Here is a 22309-nt window from a genome sequence, read left to right as displayed (position 1 = left end):
AGACACGGACGATGCATACACTAATCTCTTCATGTGATTCAGAAGTAAAGTCGAAGGGATTAAAATCAGGGAACTGAGCAGGCCAAAGCACAGGTCCTCTTCGACCGATCCACATGTTTCCAAAAGAGCTAGTCAAGTGCTCTTGCACTGCGTTGGTAGAATGTGGTGGTATACCATTCTCCATGAATCATCTCCTGATGTGTGTGAATTTTCACGTGCCCAAAAATATTCGCTAACGTATACTCGTTATTCTACATTTATTAAATGTTGCCTCATTAGTAAATAATATTCTCTCGGCGAAATTAGAATTGCGTTGTCAACCATTTGTAAGAATCTTTTCTTTTGAGGAATTCCTCTGCTTTTAACTCCTGAACTTTCTGAAAGCTATACGAGTGTAGATCTTCCCATTTCAATACGGGCCATACGGTGTTGTTACTGACACATTCTTCAGCAGCAATAATCCTCGTATTTAGCCTGTGATTTTCTTAAATATGGCACAGTATTCTATTTCTCAGATCCGGATCGTCGTGTTAAATTCGTCCGCCAGATTTCGCAGGTTTTAGTGTACCTGTATTCCACAATCGTTGGTCTATTTTGCAAACTATCTTTGCATTAGGTATAGTCTTATTAGGATATTTTTCGCCGTATAAACGTTGCGCTTTTGTGCTATTGCTTACCGCGCAACGTTCTCCAAGCGGTACATATTCCAAATGTACGCGACATTCTGTAATAAATGTTTTTTTTTTTTTTTTTATTGATTGTTTGTTAAATTTTTACAATTTGTCCAGAAGGACATTTGGTAAAATATTATAGCTTAGAGAATAAAAGAATAAAAAATAAAAAAAAATAAAAAAATAAATAAAATATAGCATGTGGATGGTTACCCCCAGCGGGGTTCCATCTTCCAGGTTGCCTATTGCATCTCTATTGCGAGGTCTGCGGGATGCTTCCTCTTCAGTCTTCTTTCTATTACGGTTTTGTTTGTTTCAGCAACCAGCTGATTTGGGTGTGCTGCAAGTCTTTCTTTATACTTTTTTGCGTATCTAGCGATTTCCTCTTTGACTGTTGGAATTTTTAGATCTTTTCGTAGGTCTTCATTTCTGACGTACCATGGAGCGTTAACTATTGTCCTTAAAATTTTTGCTTGCTCTATTTCTATTTTGCTTATGTGACTCATTGCTGCCGTCCCCCATAGTGGGACTCCGTATGCCCAGATTGGTTTGATTATTGTTTTGTATATATTTAGTTTATTCATTGTGCTTAATTTAGATTTTCTATTGATTAACCAGTACATCTGCTTCCTTTTTGCACTTATTCTGTTTATTATTGATTTTATATGGTGCTTCCATGTAAGGCGTGTGTCTAAATTTATTCCTAGATATTTGACTTGCTTTGTTTGTGCTATGTGGGCGCCGTTCAGTTGAATATCTGGTGTTTTTCCTTTTCTAAGTGTAAATGTTATGTGGTTGCACTTGCTGGTGTTCACTTTTATTTGTTTGTTTTGCAGCCATTTTTCTATTTTTGTAGTGTGTTCTTGTAGTAGTGCGGCGGCCGTTTCTAGATTTGCATGCCGCACCAGTATGGCCGTATCGTCCGCAAACGTCAGTGTTTTACTGTTGACAGTTGTTGGTATATCTGCCGTGTATAGTGTGTATAATATTGGTCCTAAGACACTTCCTTGCGGTACTCCTGCCTTGATGTCCTTAATTTCAGAGTATGCATCATTTATTTTTACTACAAAGGTTCTGTTGTTTAAGTAAGATTTGAGTAGTTTGTAGATTTGTTCTGGAAATTGCTTTTTGATTGTTTGAAGAAGTTTTTCATGGTTAACTTTGTCGAATGCTTTTTCGATATCCATAAAGAGTGCTGTGCAGTATTGTTTTGTTTCAAGCGACTGTAAGATTTCATTGACGAGTCTATGCATTTGTTCTATTGTGGAGTGTTTATTCCTGAATCCAAATTGATGGTTCGGTATTAGTTTTTCTTTTTCTATTGTTGGTTTTAAGCGGTTATATATTATTTTCTCTAATAATTTGGAAAACGCAGGTAGTAATGATATCGGCCTGTAGGATGCAGTTAGATGTGGGTTTTTGTTTGGTTTGGGTAACATCACTATCTGTGCTATTTTCCATAGTGTAGGAAAGTACTGTATTCTTAGAATTGCGTTAAATATTATCGTTGTTAGTCTTATTGCCTTTGGGGGAAGGTTTTTTAAGATTTTCCCATTGATCAAGTCAAATCCTGGTGCTTTACTTATCTTTGTTGCCTCAATTAAGTTTGTAACTTCTTGCGCTGTTGTGCTGAGTATGGTGCAGCGTTTATCAGTTGTGTTGCTGGCATTTTCCACTTCTTCATTTGTTTGCCATCCAGGGATGCTGTTATTAATTTCATACGGCGAAAATATATTTTGTAGGTGCTTTGAGAATTCTTCTGCCTGTTCTTCTGTAATAAATGTGACGATATAAATAATAAACAACGTATAGTACTACTCTGTATATAACACTCACTACGCGCACTGCATACACAATACACCCAAGCAAAATTAGATTTCAATAATTTACATTTTACTATGTTGATTGTAAGAGAAAACAGATGTTTTTGCTCCATCGCAGCTTTGATAAATCAAATTGAAGTTAGAGATAGCCTGTAAAAGAGCTCATTCGATATTTAAATTAATGTTGCTTTGGAAAGAAAGTTGTATTTAAAGCATTTTCCAATTGCCAATTATTTTTACTGTGAATTATTTATGCAAAATACAATAGAACCTTCCATATCCGAAATAATAAGTACACAAAAAAGTTCGGATGATGAAACTTTCCGATAACAGAACAATCATCTCCCTGATATTTAATTTCATTTTTTCAAATAGAAAACATGGATATTGTCAGCTTATTTTAATATCTGAGGATCCCATATTATTTTCTCCGCTAAACCATATAAATTTTCATCGTAAAATATAAAATAGGTCTTCGTCATTGTGATCTGCAACTTCTGCTAAATAATACCTACTTTATGGATATTTATACAAATTCATACTTTATAATATAAATTCTATGAAACATTATCATCTTGACATCAGTTTGATTACTGTGTTGTTAGTGAAACGACTGAAAATTTTTTGTTAAACAGTTAAGTATTTCGCGAGTCACTGTATATTTATTTCGCAAATTACTCTTAAATATTCCTTAAATATTCCTTAAAAATACCCATGTATTAAAGCTACACAAATAAAAATACTAAAATGATATATTAATTACACGTGTACACGTGTAATTAGATATACGTAAAATAGAGGTCTCTAATAGAAATATAACTGGTGCTTTTAATTATCAATTCGCCATTAATTTGTACACATTGATTAAATTCGCATTACTATTCGCATACTATTTTTTAAATTAAAATTTAAATTAAAATAAAACTGAATGCTCATTAGCGGTTATATATAGATATCGATTTAGTCATATAAGCGAAAACATATCCACCAAAAAGAAAGCGTAAACTAAAGAAAGAAAATGATCGTTGTATGATTGTACGTTTCCGTTACTTCGATGTGTCTGTGTGTGGCGAGCCATGGGATAGAGATCATTGGAATGTTTACTATCAAGTGTGTCTACAACTATTTCTTTTTAAGGAGAGCTATACAATTATCCTATACCTCTATTAAGTAAAGCGTCCATCCCGTGACCGCGGTTAGGTTCGGCGACTAGTTGTCGCCTCGAGCCCAAGCTCATTATCTCAAGTCTCGGACAATTATATTTGGGATAATTTATAAAGACTACAGTATTAGGAATTTTCCAAAGAATTCCAAAGGGGAGGCCCGGTGTCCTTTCATCCGCGACATATATGTTAATTAGATGAGTTACCAAAAGCAGATATAGTTAATGAATATATGTTGACTAAGTTAAGAAATGTTGACTGATCTGTAGTCGTAGATCCAGTAAAGTTCGGTGACGATGCTGTTGTCACGGATCGAGTTCTGCTTACCATGTGTTGCGCCAAATGCGATGGTCCTTGCGAGGTCCCTCACGGTCTGGCCGCCAAGACCTACACATTGTTACATCGACCCGCAACAAACCTAAGAAAATACCATAAACCGAATCTTTTTAGCTTCATTCCTTATTCATATAAGTATTTTCAGTTTACGGATGGTCCTTTTTTTTTTGCACGCTCCTACCAATTACGAAGAAAGCGGGTGTCTAGCGAAATAGCAGGCTTTTCCCATGAACAAGGATGCCCATGAACCACATCTGGTTTTCTTTCTCTTCATAGTTTTATTTATTAATCAATGGGCATCGCGGATCGTTACTTTTACTTTTCTACCGAAAAGTGTGAACGACGAATCCACACCGAGCTTTCCTCCTTGATGGTACGAGACGGGTCTGCGACAGTTCTTGTAATCTTTTTTTAATAAAAACTTAACTGTGTTACCAATAAAGGCAGTCATTTTACTGAGTTAAGTAGTTATCATTTAAAATTACGCGACATTGTCGTAGAGGAAAACTCTTGCTGGGTGTCGGTCGCCCCACCACCGGTCGCCTGCGGGTGAAAATCCCGGGAAACATGGGAAAACCCACGTTTTAGCTGATGGAGCAATAACCATAAGGAACATTTTGACTCGGAGGTGTTTTATACCACTTAACGGCCTTAACGGTCAGATCGAAATACTTAGTTTTACGACAGTTCCTTATGATTATTACGGTCCAACTAATTATATTGACGTAGCGAGTGGCCGCCTCGACTGAGGGATAGATTCCGGGCTACGCAACGAGTCACCGGACGAAACATACATATACATATCTTAACATATTGTGCCAGCACGAGTTGATGTTACAACGAACAAGGTTCTGTAACTAATTAATTGATTTATGTATATCCGACAGTGTATGTAGTCGACATTTTGTAACGCTCTAATTGCCTCGAAAATTTTAGCTAGATTTAAATTTTAAATAGACCTAAATTTTGAATAGATTTCAATTTTTGCGCGAAGAGGGGAAAATGCTGTTACGCGTACCCAGATTGGACTGTGGTCGATGGCGTTGCCATACCCACTAAAAAAACCCTCCTCTCTCCGCTCCTCTTCTGACCAAGCATCAATTCAGGGTTGGGTTTAACTACGTACCGCTCCCTCATACTTGAGTCCTATTTCTTCTTCTTCTTCCTCTTGTTCTTCTCTTCTCTGCGAATCTCTCCTGCGTCATTCTTGATAGCATGATTTTTCTGTACAAGGCCTGAAACCTTGCCCAGTCGTCTTCCTTCTCCACCACTAGTCGTCTTCCATTAAATTTTCCGTTGTTAGTGGTGTGCCGAGGTAATTTTCTAGCTCCCTCCTCTCACGTATCTACCTTGGGCAGTGGAAAAGCGCATATTCAGCGTCATCGCCTTCGCCATTGCAGCCCAATATCTGTAGTGGTCCTCTTTATTAATCATTTTACGATAAACATTAAAAAATCCCATTCCCTGTCAGGATCTGCATGGTAAAGTGACTAATATTTCTCCTATATCTTCTAAATAAACATACATCCGCTATTACTCGCTTCGTTCAATTGTCTTCTTTGTAAAATCGCCACTCCTTCTTCCATTTCTCCACGATGCGCTCCTCCACTGCCATAATCTTTTCTTGATAGACCGAGGCGGCACCAACTCTTGAACGGGTTTATACTGCTCTTGATGATCCTCCTTAACGCGATATTTTTCGGCCCGAAACTCAGCTGTGAAATAAATGGGCACAATGCCCATAAGCACGCACAGTGCTGCATGGGACAACTTACGGTAGGCCATTGAAACTCCTGTCAATGCGGCTATTTGGGCCCTTGGCCCCGGTTTGGGAATGAGCACCACCCTCGCCTTCTTCCATTTTGCCGGAATCTTGCCCTCGGAGTTCACCGCGTTCAATAATCTCAGTACTTTCTCCGCTCTTTCTTCTATCAATACTCTTGCCACCGTCCCTGGTATACCGTTTACACCGACCGCTTTCTTCGGATTAATCTTCTTGCCAGCGTCCCGCAAGTCTTCCACCATAATCCTGCAGCCGTCGTCATCCACGTCACCACCTTCGTTCAGATTCCTAGACCTAGCGTCACTACTTCCCATCGCTCTTGTCAGGAAATGCTCGTCAAGTAAGTAAGTAAGTGGGCCCTATCTACGTGGAGACCTTCCGTTCTCGTTCTCCCAGCCATACTGGACATGATAGCCATGTACGGCCTCCCCCATGGATCCCGATCCAGCGTCGCACAGAATCCCTTTCAACACCTTTCCTTAGAGTTCTTAATCATGTGCTTAATTCGTGCCTCTAATCCAGGCTCTCTGCGCCTTTCTCCTACTCTTCATCGTCATTCTTCTAAAGTTGCCGATTTCGTCATTCCAGCAATAGTTGATGTATCTGTAGCGGCACTCGACACCAACTAGTGCTGGACAACGGCAGCGCAGTGGTTGGCGCCATGGCCAAGGAGAGGATGGCAACGGCGAAAAAAGGGGGAAGGACTGCGGACCCAACACCATCGGCGAGGCGGCAGCCAACGCAGCAACCCCAGAAAAGGACGACGGGACTACCCAAACCGAGCAGCGGCGCAGTTGCAATGAAAACAGGCCGCCATCGAGGATGGCCACGCTCCCCCGCATACAGCGAATGTCTGCGGTGACCCTCACACTTAGCGAGAGAGCAAAAACAAAAACGTCATACGCTGAAATAATAGCCACGGCCAGACGGAGCATCCCCCTCACGGAGATCGGCGTTAAGTCGATAGGAATGAGGAAGGCCGCGACGGGCGCTATAATAATCAAGGTGCCCGGTGACAAAGGAAGAGAAAAAGCGTTGCAACTGGCGACGCACCTAACGAAGGTGCTAGACCCGACAGCGGTCAAAGTGGCAGCTCCTCCAAGGACGGCGGAACTCAAGATAGTTGGGATCGACATCTCGATAGAGAAGGAGGAACTGCGACAAGCGCTGGCCATGGCGGCAGAGTGCGGAGTCGCGGAAATACAAGTGCCCGGTGGCCGGAGCCCGCAAATTGGCCCTGGCAGGAAAAGTAGCCTTGGGATGGTCCACTGCGAGGGTCATCGCGATCCCAAAGAGGCCGCTCCAATGCTACAAATGCCTAGAGCTAGGACACGTAGGAGCCACATGCGTGTCCACTGCGGAACGAGGGCACCTGTGCTACAGGTTCGGCGGAAGCGGACACCTTGCAAGGGAATGTCCCGCCTCCGCACCCAGATGCTCCCTGTTCGAATCGCTCGGGGCATCCGCCAACCATAGAATGGGAGGGACGGCATGCACACCGCCAAAGACAAGAAGGGTGACCAGAAAAAAAAACACCCTTCCGCGAACCAGCCGCCACGGAAAAAACACAGGGATGCCCCGCCACCGCCGTCGCCGCCAAAGAAACAACACCAGCAGCAGCAGCAGCAGCAGCGATAGATGGCCGGGGGGAGGTCATGGAGTTGGCACAATAAAATCAAGCGCATACTCCAGAGCAACCTAGGAAGATCGAGGCGAGCGCAAGACCTGCTCTTCCAGACCATCCGGGAGAGCGAGGTCGCCCTCGCTGTGGTAGCAGAGCCATATAGCGTCCCCGACTCCCCCAATTGGGTCGGGGACTTGGAAGGGTCAACGGCCATCGGATCGAGCGCCCCCGGCTCCCTGCTAGATCGTGGCAACGGATACGTCGCGGTCGAGTGGGCTGGGATAGCGGTGGTAGGCGTACGAAGACTTCCTGGACGAAGTGAGCAGTTGCATGAGAAGAAGATGCCGCTCCCGCCAGGTGCTCATACTGGGGGACTTCAACGCCCGTTCCTCGCAGTGGGGAGACACCCGTACAAACGCACGGGGCAGGATGCTGTCCGACTGGGCCGCGGGCCTCGGGCTCCTGCTAACCAACAGGGGCTCAACGAGCACGTGCGTAGCATGGACGGGTTCCTCTGTGGTAGACATCAACTGGAGAGTGGCTGAGGAGGTCGAGACACTGTCCGACCACCTATACATAATGATGGAGCTTACCTCGGAGACTGCGTCCACAAGACAGGACCGCAGCAACACTCGAGGCCCAAGCCGTTCCCGTCCACCGCCAACTCCAAGATGGCGACTGAAGGAAAGGGACATAGACCTGCTCCAGGCGGCGGTCACCGTATCCGCGTGAAGCTGGGATGCGCGGGCAACGCAAGAAGGCGGCATCGACGAGGAAGCGGAAAGCCTGCAAAGAGACATGAGCGCAGCTTGCGACGCCTCGATGCCGCGCTCCATACCCGGCGGCGGAGCACGCAACCGCTGCGCCTACTGGTGGACAGAGGAGATCGCGGAACTCCGAAGAGAATGCGCGCTGGCCCGAAGAAGACTCCAAAGAGCTAGGCGCAAGCGGAGACGCGACGAAGAGGAGATCTTCCACTGCTATGAGGGCTACAGGGAGAAGAGACGCGCTCTCCAGCAGGAAATACAGATCGCCAAAGCCCGGTCCTGGATGGAACTGGTCGAGTCGGTCGAATCCGACCCGTGGGGGCGGCCCTACCGACTGGTCACGAAGAAGCTGAGACCACCAGCCCCCCCATTGACCGCAAACATGGAACCAGGGTTGCTCGCCAATGTAATCGGAACTTTGTTCCTACGGCGGCGGGACAACAAGGACAACGGCAACACGAGGCGGGCACCATCCTCCCACCTCAACGAGACCATGAAGTGGAGCGAAGAGCTACGAGTCACCCAAGAGGAGCTCTTCGCGGCAACAAAAAGGATGGCATCCCGCGGCGACGTAACACCGGGACCGGACGGAATCCCAGGCCGGGTCTGGGCAGAATCAATGCAGACCCTGGCTCCCTGTCTGCAAAGCCTGTTCACCAGATGCCTGAGGGAAGGAGTATACCCCCAGGCATGGAGAACGGCGAGGTTGATCCTACTGAGCAAGGAAGGACGCCCTTTGGACTCGCCGTCCGCGTATAGGCCAATATGCCTTCTGGACGAGGTGGGCAAACTATTCGAAAGAATAATTGCCGCCCGTCTGGAGGCCCATATGACGGAACGCGCACCTGGATGGCACGACAGCCAATTTGGATTTCGGCGAGGTTGATCGACGGTGGACGCGGTGAAGCGGGTGAGTGCAACGACGGAAGCCATGGTCTCCCGGAAAGAAATGGCGCTAGCGGTCTCCCTGGACGTCACAAACGCCTTCAACACCATACCCTGGGACGGGATAATAGAGGCGCTGGAGCGTTTCAGGGTACCGCCGTACCTAGTACGCCTCATCTGGTCGTACCTCAATGATCGATGGATCGCGTACACTGGTAGGAACGGAGAGGAAAAGAGACCGGTCGAGTGTGGGGTCCCACAGGGGTCGGTATTGGGACCCATTCTGTGGAACACGGCATATGACTCAGTCCTTCGATGCCCTATGCCACCGGGCACGGACATGGTATGCTATGCAGACGACACCTTGGTCCTGGCCAGGGGCCGCGGGTGGTACGAGACACAGAGGCTCGCGGAGACCGCCGTGGCATGCGCAGTACGCGCCTTCCGGAGACTGGACCTGAACGTGTCGCCGACCAAGCCAGAGGCACTGGGGTTCTTCGACCATCGCACTAGAGGAGCCCCTCCTCCTGATCTCTGCGTGGACATTGACGGAGAGGAAGTCCCGGTGAGATCCCAGATGAGGTATCTGGGTCTCACCATTGACAACGATTGGACGTTCGGTCCACATTTCGAACTACTGGAAGTGACGGCAGCAGCCAACGCCCTGTGCGGTTTACTGTCGAACATGGGATGAGCGGGAACCGGAGTGCGCCGCCTATATGAGGGAGTGATTCGATCGCGGGTACTCTACGGGGCTCCCATATGGGCCGGAGATCTAATGGCCAACTGCCGCAGTCTGACCTTACTGCGGAGGCTATACAGGACGACCGCTATACGCATAACAAGGGGATACAGAACGATATCCCATGCGTCGGCATCCGTGCTAGCTGCGTCACCTCCGTTCGAACTACAAGCCCTCGCACTCCAACAGGTGTACGATCACCTGAGGGATCCGGGCTCGAGCGACGGGGAAACGCAGCCCACCAACTGTGACCGGCAGATCCAAGACGTCCGGAGGGAGGCAAAGCGAAGGTTATGGGAAAGGTGGCGCTCCCAATTGCTGGAGGAAGACACCACGCGGCCGCACCGAGCCGTTCGCGCCATCCTTCCCAACTGGAAGGCCTGGTGGGACCGCGGAGGAGTCCCACTCACATTTAGGATGACGCAAGTACTCACCGGCCACGGCGTGTTCGGGGAGTACCTGCTAAAAATTCAAAGAGAGGTGACGTCAATCTCTCACCACTGCCAAGAGGAGGAAGATACGGCACAACACACACTGCCCAGCGTAGGAAGAACCGCGCCGCGTACTACGCCTCACCATCGGCGATAGACTAGCCCCTGAAGCAATCATTGAGGCCATGACGAGGGGCCAACAGGAGTTAGCCGCCGTCCGCAACTACTGCGAGCAAGTAATGCTAGTGAAGGAGCGGGCGGAGAAGAACAGGGAGAAGAGAGGCGACCCCGTTAGAGTGGTTTGAGTGGTTCGAGAGATTCTGGTGGAAAGGACGATAGCAAGTAAGAATATGTAACGCCGATATTTATACGAAAATATTGATGAGTAATGGCCGTTCTCCACCAACGGTTACTCGAGGGTGGGGTTGGGAAAAACCCGCTTGTTACGACCGTTCGCGGAGAAACGCGGTCGCGAGGAAAACGCGTCAGCGAGAGGCGTAAATTCTCGCTACGATTCGGCTAATCGACGCCGCGAAATAGTCGTCCCCCTTGTTTCGACTAGGATAACAGGGGTGGTTAAACTGAAATCAACGCTGCGTTAACAGATTAATATGAGATATATTCAACAATAGATTTTACAGTATTCTGAGCGTCACAAGTATTTGACGATGAATACAGTTAATGCGTTACAGAAGTATGACCCGACTTGACGATATTTCTCGATGAGTTAGTTAGACTTTGCGAACGGACTGATTTGAGGGTAGAACCGTGGTAGATTTGTTGATTGTTCGGACGACGAAAACGGACTACACTGAAAGTGACGATGCTGTGTCAGAGGAGAGCTAGGAAAGGGTGTGTCTAGCGCACGGGATCATCCGATTTGTTGATGACAGTTTTTGGCCAGGAAAGTGAGGGTAATAGACATTGTTTCTATTGGCTATTACGATTGTTGGTGGACTAGGAGGGGCCTTACCGCACTCCTTACGAATGTTGGTGGTGGGAAGCATCGCACGTGTGAAAAGAACTCATTTTCAAGTGTTTTCCGGAAACAAACCAGAGATCTTAGAAAATGCTTTCGTAGAAATGATCTTTGTTCGATCTGAATGACTTTAGTTGGAATTTTCTAAGATTTATGGTCGGTCCTTGAGATTCTTAAGGGTACGCAATAAGGATGTGCAGACATATGATTGCCATCCCGCTCGCGATGCGAGGCCCGGTCCAGGTAGAGAGTCGGCCGACGTAACATACTCCCCCCGTTGAGAGGTTCCCGATCAAATGATATGGTTGATGTCGTGAGGTGGGTTTCTCGTCAGACTTTGTCGCTGTTGATTGTGTCGGAGTCATCTGGCGTCGATCTCTGTGAAATGTTGAGTCTTTTCGTATGCCGTGAATGCCTTACTCCATCTATTTTGGATATTCAATTCGTGTTGATACTCTTGATGCTAGCTGGAGACGGTTGGATAGAGTGTCCCTGAAAGCTCAATATGGGCTGCCTTAACTGCAAGACGTATTATAAGTTGGATACGAATACCTTGGATTCTGCGGCGGTTGCGATCCTTTCGCTCTTTGACGTAAAATGATTTGCAGTAGGTGATTCCGAGGTTGATGAATGGGCGAGATTCCATTCGTAGAGTACGGATTGCATCTGAAAATTACTGAGTTACAGTTATTTGACAAATTTGTTGTCTATGTCCTGTTCGGAAGTTCCTTGTAGTTTCGATCGCTGTGATTCTCGTCGTTATTTAGGAATTTGCGGTTGTACTTTTCGGCCCAGGAAGTGTCGTTATATGCCTTGATCCTGGAGGTATCGTGAAGCACCTCTGCCCATGAAGTGTCGTGGAATACCTCTGCCCAGGAAGTGTCGTGGAACACCTCTGCCCAGGAAGTGTCGTGGAACACCTCTGTTCATGAGGTGTCGTTGAATATCTCTGCCCAGGAAGTGTCGTGGAACACCTCTGCCCAGGAAGTGTCGTGGAACACCTCTGCCCAGGAGGTGTCGTGGAACACCTCTGCCCATGAAGTGTCGTTGAATGCTTCGATCCTGGAGGTGTTGCCTGATGCTGGTTTGTCCAAAACTATGCGGAGTTTTGTAGTTGATTGGGAGGTTGGGCTCCCCCCGATGAGCCGCCCGAATCGCGCTCTCTTAGTGATGATTGTTAGCGGAGAATGAGTGTTGGGCGTCGTGACGCTGGACGTCGTAACTGTGACTTGCCTTGGCATCGGAGAATATGTTGGCGTTAGTGGAGCCAGGGGTGACTCCAGTGAGATCGTCGTGGCCCGAGACTTGTCCGATGCAGCAATGGTGGTGACAACGTGATGATTATTCCGCTTCGGGTAATTCGCAGATGTGGCCCCTTTCGGAAATGGCGAGGGTGGCATCTTCGTGTTATGCTCAGGAAAAGGACTCTCCGATATGATACTCCTGCTCTCAGATGATACAGGTAACGTGCTGTAAGACAGACTGAACATTGAGATGCTGATTGAGGAGGAAATGTTCCTAGAGAATCCTATCGTGGATTTCGAAATCCCTGCTGTAGGTTTTGATTCGAAATTGACTCTGTTGTCCTGAACGGGATTCAGTTTTTTCCGGTCCAGAGGATCGTGAGAGGTTGTCTTCAAGTCGCGTGTTGGCGAAGAGTTGCGAGTGTCAGAGGTTGTCTGATTCAAGGCGCTTGCTGGCGTTGAATCAGATTGTTCCGATAATGATGACGCGAGTGTCACGGATCAAATTTCTGTTTAGCACATGCTACGCCAGATGCGATGGTCCTTGCGAGATTCCTCATAGTCTGGGCGTTAAGAGCTATCCATTGTTAACGCTAACCCGCAACAGGCCTAAGGAGACACCGTAAACCGAATCTGTTCAGTTTCATTTCTCTTCACATAAACATTCTCGGTTTACAGATGGTCCTCATGTTTGTTGCACGCTCTTAACTATTACGGAGAAAGCGGGTGTCTGGCGAGATAACAGACTTTTCCCATGAACAAGGATGCCCATATCTGGTTTTCTTTGTCATTTATTAACCAATGGGCATCGCGGATCATTACCCTCACTTTTCTACCGAAAAGTGCGGACGACGAATCCGCGTTCTGAGTTCAAAAGGGCACACCACACCGAGCTTTCTTCCTTGATGGTACGAGCCAGGTCCGAACAGTTCTTCTTCCGATTTTTTTGTAGCAAAAAACCTAACTGTGAAAAATAAACTTGATTTCATACTGAATCTTGTGCTTTCAGTTTAAAAATTACGTGACAAACGCATAGTTGTCGCCAAGCAGCGAATTCCGGAAACGTCGATTTCGGTCCGTTATTTTATTCTCACAAAGAAGGTGGCCTACGTGTTTATCGACACGATCCGAGCGTACTGGAGGTCGTCTTCCCGAGAAGACAAAGAATTAATCTAAGGGCAACCAGTCTCATTTTGAAGATTCTAACAGCATACATCGAGAGGTCTGACGAATAAAGTCGCTAAGTCAAACGAATATATCGAGAGTTATCACAAAGTGGAGTCGAATTTCTGTAACGCATTAACTGTATTTATCGTTAAATAATTTGTGACGTTCTTTATTATATGCATTGTTGTTATATATACAAGCTATATTAACCTGTTAATACAGTGTTAAATTCATTGAACTACCTCTGTTATCTTAACCGAAACAGGGGAACGACTAATTCGCAGCGTCGATTATACGAATCGTAGCGAGAATTTACGCCTCTCGCTGATGCGTTTTCTTCGCGACTGCGTCTCCGCGAACAGTCGTAACATTCCTATTACAATCTATTTATAAGCAAATATGCTGTCACAAAACATACAATTACCCATATCGTCCTAATTTCGGTAACATGCCTTAACGAATAACGTACAAATATTGTGGTACATATAGCGAATTTCAGTTCACCATACGAGTTAGATCGACTACAAAAGAATTTTAAAATGAGATAATATCGAAACTAATTCATGTAAAGTATCTTGCACTTATTTTATTCTCGTTTCACGAACGCTAGTTCACTATAATGTTAAATATTTTTAATATTTTCAAAATGTTAAAGAAAATCATCGAGTTCGTTGAAGTTGGTAACCGTGCCCGCAACTGTATGTTTATATATGTGTGAGAGGGGAACAATGGCTAAGCAACTGCGTGTCCAACAATGATCGCGTGTCTACAGGCTTGATCTACAGGCGTGGGCACTTTTATTTCCTCTCTGGTATAACATTGTATTCATTAGATTTTAAATAATATAAAGCATCATTTGTTCGTTTACATGCTGGATATCAATAATTCTGTAGTTTGACACTTTATTATTGATTTTTGCCTTTTTTTAAACTTTTCTTCGCATTCAATTTCTTATTAGCGAACTTGCATAAAGGTTGCCTCGTCGTGAATTTTCACCAGTTAACTGGGAAATTTGGTTTTAGAAATCTTTCATGGGTTAGGTCGTGGAATACATAAATAAACACAAGCGACGATAAGTATACACGTCAAACGCACAGAAATAAAGTTTTTGTTTGTTATGTATAATCGTCCAGTTATGATCGTTAAATCGTTAAATCGCAGTTAACTGTTTAATGGAATCTGCTGACGCGTATAAACAATGGGAAATATTAAAAATTTGATCGAATCTATTGTAAATATCTGTCCAATCAATATCGGCTTGGTTTTGTTAGTAATAAAAAATGTTATAGAATATGGAAAAATCAAATATACATTACCATTGTACCATACGTTACCATTTATTACCATTGTAATAAATGAAAACAACCTTCTCATACAAGCAGATAGTGGTAGTATAACGATACACTTCACAAGAATTTCCTTTATATTTAGATAGTTGTGAAGTATTTTTGTTTCTCTACTTCCTATTTCTATTTCGCAAAAACATTTAAATACTCAATGCGTGTATTTCTCTTTCGAGATATTTTTACATCATATAATGGGTGCAAAAGTGACGTTATTTTTTGTCTTAAAAAATTTTAAGGTAATTATTAAGATAGGGCGACCTCATTCATTTCAGTAAGCTTAGAATATATTATCAAGATCAATATTCTTAGCCACTTTCCTATGCATATAACGGCCGTTCTTCCTTAGTTTCCAAGATAGAAACTTTAATTAAATTTTACGCTATGATTACACTTCATTGTGGAGTAGACGGCCACATTTTCATATAGCCCAACCTAAACATAACTCATTAGTGAATGTGATAACCATTCTTAATATTGTATAAATAAAAAAGAAAAATTAATGGGTTATACATTAGGCCAGAGTAGTATTAGAGACACCATTAGGTGGGCGACAACGTTTGCGTGAAATAATTTTCAATGAATCAATTGATATCTATATGGAATGTCATACTTTATTCTGATCTTCAATCGCTCAAAAAATGTAACAAATATATCTACCTTCAACGAAAAATTCTTTACAGAATATAATTTTATTAAATAGATCGTTAAGGAATACAGATATTATTGAACATATTTATTGTATGTACATAACTGGCATAAATATTCAAAATATGTTATTTAAATTTTCATTATTAAAATTTCAGATTAAAATTTTACAAAAAGTGACATTTACTTTTTTCTTCGTATTTTCGATCAATTGATTGGAGAGTATTCAACAATGGGGCATCGTTGCAAAATCAAATATGAAAAAGATGGAACAGATACGAACAAATTATTTCAAGCAGATAACCAATGCAAGAGAGTTTCAGTGCAAGAGAAAATAACCTGTTGTTATTTGTTGTTATAAAGAGCACTATGGAAGGATAAGTATCCATTGCAAGTCAGCAATTCTATCTTACCCTGAATCAAAACCCTAGAAGATTAAGAAAAAAACATCCGTCGAACCTTATCAAATAAATAATCATACATAAAACATTAAGAAGCATTAATTCAACATGTAACATTAAATTAAGTGTTAATTCCACAATGGTGCGAAAAATCCTATGCTATAGAAATAAAATAGTTTCATGTATTTACCTATTGTCTCATTTTAACAAATTGTAAATACAAAAGAGGAGCGAAGTTTATGGTTTTCTATACTAGTAAACACTAGAAGGATCAATTTTTAAATGTGAGCTTTATTTATTCCAAGCAGTCAATGGTAATGGTGTATTCCTAGTGGGAAAATATGAAACATGGGTATAGTCCAATTTTTTAATCGTATGTATATATTTTGATAGTATATTTAGTATAATAGTATATAAGTATTATATATAATTATGTATATATAAGGATATTTTTAATATTATTTAAGCATATGTTTCTTTCATGTGGTTTGCTTCAAAACAATAATTTATATACGGTATTTTTGTCTCAAGAAAATTGTTCGATGACAGAACTTTTAAGATTTTATGGGTATACCTTGCACAAAGGCTGTTATGTATGTGTATGTCAGAGTTACTACAAGCGTTTCCGCTATTCATAAACGACTTCTGACGTTTTCACGATATTTATTGACTTCTAAAGCAATTTACACAGATCTACAAGTATTTATACGATTCTTATTGATTCTAATGATTTTGTCTGAGATCTTACGAGTTTATGTAAAATAAATCAAAGTCGTGATATTAAAAGTATGATGCGGGTGTTGCTAGTTCATATTAATGTATCTCTTATACACGGAAAACAACTATCTGTCTTCCTTTTACTTCCCTTATTATCTAAAATAATAAAATATTTAGCAAACAAATTATTTGATAATAATTCATTTCTCAAATAAAATTTTTGAATTTATTAATACTTTACTTTCAAATAAATTTATTTGTTATTTTATTTTGTTATTAATCATCTTTTTATTTAATATTTTCAGTTCTAACAAAAAGTGCTGTTTGAAATTAGTATTATCAAGATAATTGAAATGAATATTTTTCATATAAATAAATTTCAAAAATTCTTCATAACAAAACTAATTAAAAATACAATTTTTGTGATATGTGATTTGTTAATAAGGATTTTAATATTGCTCTCATATGATAAATACAAAAATGTAACACGTTTGTCCCCTATGATCTATAAATAAAACATATATTACCTGGAGTTGATTTTGTTCAGTCATAGTACAGCTTTGTCTATGTTCTTGTTGAAATTTCGGTTGATATGGCTCCAACATTCTAATCTTCCGCCAGCGATTGAAGAATAACGCAATTGCCGCAGCCCAAAGAAGGAGGACCAAAATAACAATCAAAGCCTCCTCAGCTCTGACTGTAACTGCATTTGGTTTCGGAATGCCTGTTGCAACATTATATTCTATTATTATACATATATCATTGGAACAAGCACAGATTAATATATTTTTCATATTTTCTCTATTTAAACGTAACGTATTCAAGTTTTAAATGGATTACGAAAATATTTGAACACTTACCGCAGGAAATCTTAAAAAATGTATTACATGCATTATTCGAAATTTTTTGAAATTTTGTTAGCATCGTAATGAGACATGGTTATCGTTATCACATAGCAGCAATAAAATTTGGAACCAATCCGAAAATGTATATAGAAGTTGCAAGACATTTATTGCAAACATATATTTACTTTTCACTAATATAATTAGTGAAAAAGTAATATAATCTCGCTACATATTTTCGCTTACGGTATAGTGAATAAGTGACTATTCGTATATTTTGATGATGTCCAAAATATTTCTTGTAACGTATATAGATACGATACATTTTTAAATCCGTTTTAAATACAAATATAATCACGATAGCAGTGTCTCGTTACAGTGTTAATAAGATCTCAAAATGCTTTATATAATACAATGCACAAGAAGTTTCTGAGGGTGTCTGAATATTTTCGTGAGCCACTGCAGGTATAAAGATTCTACGAATATTCAGGTACTTTTCTGGGTAACAGTATACACCAGATCACGCGCCATTATAACATTTAACATTGTCTAATGAAATCTTTTTTCCATAAATTTTAACGTTTATTAATTTTTAATGGATTAAGGAAGTCCTACAAATTTTGAACCTCACTCGTAAAGTAATTCTAAAACATATGAACAACAAATAGAATGGAAGATCTTATAATACAAATGTAAAAATTATTTAAAATAGTGATGATAGAAATACGCTGGCTTACGAAATTATTCGAACATCCTCTAAAACAGAATAGCTTTTTAAAAATTGAACGTAAATTTTTGTGAGAAGTTAGAAGGATTAAGTTACTAAGTAAGATATATAAGATATATAAAAAATTGTAATTAGTTGGAATCACGAAGAGAATAGTAATAAGAAAATTTAAACAATAGTTTCGTGATTTATCTTAGTTGTGTACATGCTAGAAATTTTATCGAGTATATTATCGTGAATAGTGTTATGACCGTTCGCGGAGAGACGCGGTCGCGAGGAAAACGCGTCAGCGAGAGGCGTAAATTCTCGCTACGATTCGGCTAATCGACGCCGCGAAATAGTCGTTCCCCGTGTTTCGATTAGGATAACAGGGGTGGTTAATTGAAATTAACACTGTGTTAACAGGTTAATATAACATATATTTTTAACAATAAGTTAAATTATAATAGAAGCGCCACAAATTGTTTCGTGATAGATACAGTTAATGTTTATAGCAAATCGATTCGATTTTTTATGTATGCGGTGTGAATTTTATAATGAGACTGTTCGGATGCGACTGTGCGGTTACAGTTGTCGAAAGAGACTGCTCGGTTACAGATTTCGATTCTTTGTCTTTCGGGGAGACGACCCCCCCATATGCTCGGATCACGCCACCGCACGCGCCGATGATCACGCAGGCCGACTTCTTCGTTATAAAATAACGGTCCGAGATCGACGGTTCCAGAACTCGTTGCTTGGTGACAAGTATGCGCTCGTCGATACAATGTATGTTTTCCGTCGGGCACATAAGAGGATATATCTGCGACACTGGAGGACCGCGAGCGACGGTTGGAAATACGATCTCTAAAAAGCCTCGTGGCGTAACAAATAGATTGCGGATCTTTATGCAAATACATGTTTTTATAGGAAGTAAGTACAGTTATGAAACTTGGTTAGAAATTTGTTTTGTCATTAGAAGATTGTAAAAATATAGTGTTTATTCTGTTGTTTTTTTTTTATATCACATATGTTATCCATAAGTGAATATTTCTTACACAAATGCATAATTTTTCATATATACATATTTAGTTGATGATTTATATAATATAATATAATATATCAATAATAATTTATTATCATTTGTGTAATTATCTATTCGTAATAGATGGAGCAGTATCGCTCGCACTTCCTCTGTCACTTCAATTACCTTCTTTTTTTTTTTTTAGGTAGTGTCGAACTATACCAACTAAAACCCCACGGTGAACCGCCCGACGCTCAGCTGGGATGTCCCGGGACCTCTTTCGAATTACTGTCGGAGCACTCCTGCGTCTTCTCCTGTTTGAGGGTGTCGTTCCTTGGTTAGTTCGGGCATTAGGAGGGACCATTCCTCTCAATGGTATCCTCTAGGCCGTCGTGCAAGTCTAAAGAGGTCCAGATCCTCCTCGGCGTGTCGACCTCTATGACCACCTAGGACGGCGTAGAGTCGTCCTTCGGTGCGGAATCCTGCAAGGGTGGGATGTTCTCATCCCCTCTCGCTCTGTTCGTTCCCCCTTCAGCATCGCTTTCACAACTGACGAGGGGTCTAATCTTTCACCGATCGTTAGCCGTAGAATAAGACGTGGGGCTTCCCACGCCAGACAAAATTCTAACGTATGCTGGGCCGTGTCCTTACCCTCACCGCAGGGGTGACAGGTGCCCGTTACATCTCTTTTGATTTTCTTCAGATATTCACCGAATACTCCTGCGAGTATTCCCGAGAGAACGGACGACTCCCTTATACAGTCGGCGCACTCCGATTTCTGTCCCACCAATATTCGGCAGCAGGCCACATAAAGCGTTGGCTGTCGTCGTCACTTTGGGAACCAGGAGCATGAAGTGCGGCCCGAACGTCCATTGACTGTCGATGGTGGAGCCCAAGTATTTCATATGAAGTCCTACCACAACCTCCTCTCCCCTTATGTCCGAACACAGGCCGGGCGGAGAAGTCCCCCTACGTCGCTAGTCATAAAACCATATGGTCTCCGATTTGGCCGGGGACACCCTCAGACACAGCCTGCATATAGCCCGTATCACGCAAGCGGCGGCAAGCTCTCCGTGGCGCAGCGTCTCGTGCCACCAGCGCCCTCCGGTCAAGACCAACGTGTCGTCCGCGTAACACACCATGCCTGAGTCAGGGGGCATGGGACTACGAAGCACCGCGTCGTATCCGATGTTCCACAGAATCGGACCCAAAACCGAACCCTACGGAACCCCTCGCTCAACGGGCCGCCGCTCTTCTCCATCCTTGCCGGTGTAGCCGACCTATCTGTCGCTCAGGTAGGCCCGTATGACACGAATGATGTAGGCAGGCACCCCGAAATATTCAAGGGCTTCCAATATCCCGTACCAGGGTATGGTGTGGAATGTATTGACTATGCCTAAAGCGCTACCCCACTCCGGGAAACTATGGCTCGTGACATCTCGCGTACCCGGTTCACCGCATCCATCATCGAGCGGTCCCGCCAGAAGCCATACTGGCTTTCGTGCCAAGCGGGCACTCGCCTTGACATGTGGGTCTCCTGGCAGGCGGCAATGACTCCTTCGAAGAGCTTGCCCACTTCATCCAGTAGGCACACTGGACGATTGCGGACGGCGAGTCTGTCGGTCGTCCCTCCTTCCGAAGCAAGACCAGCCTTGCCATGCGCCATATCCGTCCCGGGACTCCGTCCGGGCCCGGCGCCACGTTGCGGGAGGCCATCCTCCTCGCCGCATCCAGCATCTCCTCCTCCGCAACCCTAGTGCCTCCTTCCACTCCACTGTTCAAGTCAAGGTAGCGCGCGATTGCTCCTGGCTGTTCTCCTGTGACAGGAACAGTGTACGAATGACCCCATTCACAAATGCCGGATCCATATCTGACGTCAGTGGTGGGACCTCCTCGAACGCATTTTCTTCATCACCATCCTGTACGGCCGCCTCCACGGGTCAGATTCGACTAACTGGGCGAGGTCTATCCAGGATCGGGCTTTAGCGCTCTTCATCCTCCGCAGGTCACTGTTCTGGGAGACGTATACGTCCACCACCACCATCCCAGCTCACTCGATACCCCTTGACCTGTTCGAGCAGTATCCCTGCGGCGGGTGTGCCCAGTCATACACCAGACACGTGTGCCCCAGACGTCCACGTCATAGCTACTAAACCGTTCATGTCTCCGACCCAGACAGGGGTGTCTAGTATATGATAGGGCTCGGCTACTACTGCCAGGGCTACTACTGCTCTCCCTTATCGTCTGGAAGAGCAGGTCTTTTGCCCGTTTCAATTGTCCCAAGTTGGTCTGGAGGAACCGCATGAAGCTACTTTACCAAATCCATATCCATGGCATCCCCCCGGCCATCTGTCACACTCGTGATCCTTTCTTTTCTTGCGGTAGATCTTTCGAGTTGTCACCCTGCCTCTTGTCCGTAGCAGACTCCCGAATCCTGCTCGTCTCTTTAGTTTTCGGCGGAATGAATGCCGCCCCTCCCATTCTATGGGTGGCGGACAGCGACTCATCGAGCGAGCACATGGGCACGGAGGCAGGGCAGCTCTTGGCCTGATGACCGATGCCTTCGCACCTGTAGCATAGCTGCTCCCGGTCCACCGTAGATCCGCAGGTCGCTCTCACGTGTCCCAGATCTAAGTATCTATAACATTTTAAGGGCCTCTTCGGGATGGCTTCGACCCTTGCCATTGACCAGTCCACAACAACTCCTTTCACTTGACTTAGTTTCCGCGCTGTTACTGTCGGACACCTTATCCAGGCTGACCCAAGGCCACCTCTGAAGGTCCTGATGTCTCCTACTCGAACTTCCAGTGCATCCTCCGACCCTCGCAAGGGTGTCCCGAAGCTTCTCCTTGCCGACCGAGATGTCGATCCTAGTCACCCTCAGCTCCGCCGTTCTTGTTGGGGCCGCAACTTTCACCGTGGTCGGATCCAGGGCTTGTGCCAACCGTGCTGCAAGCACGGATGCCTTATCCCTCTCTTAGTCCCCGGGAACTTCTAGAATGATGCCCCCAGTCAT

General features: G+C 43.8%; 1 protein-coding gene across 3 annotated transcripts in view; it reads right to left on the bottom strand.

Annotated features, from left to right (window-relative positions):
* LOC139991305 (uncharacterized) overlaps nucleotides 1-22309 on the bottom strand; it is a 113360-nt gene that overhangs the window by 2365 nt on the left and 88686 nt on the right. For 2 of the 3 annotated variants that reach the window (XM_072011263.1, XM_072011264.1), the window contains one exon: nucleotides 17252-17448. The exons of the other annotated variant lie outside the window; for it this stretch is intronic. In XM_072011263.1, the coding sequence (XP_071867364.1) occupies nucleotides 17252-17448 (197 nt within the window). The remainder of the gene's footprint in view (nucleotides 1-17251; nucleotides 17449-22309) is intronic. 3 annotated transcript variants of the gene reach the window in all.

Source organism: Bombus fervidus, chromosome 10 (genome assembly GCF_041682495.2).
Source record: "Bombus fervidus isolate BK054 chromosome 10, iyBomFerv1, whole genome shotgun sequence".
Lineage (NCBI taxonomy): Eukaryota > Metazoa > Arthropoda > Insecta > Hymenoptera > Apidae > Bombus > Bombus fervidus.
This window is presented reverse-complemented; position numbering and strand designations above follow the sequence as displayed.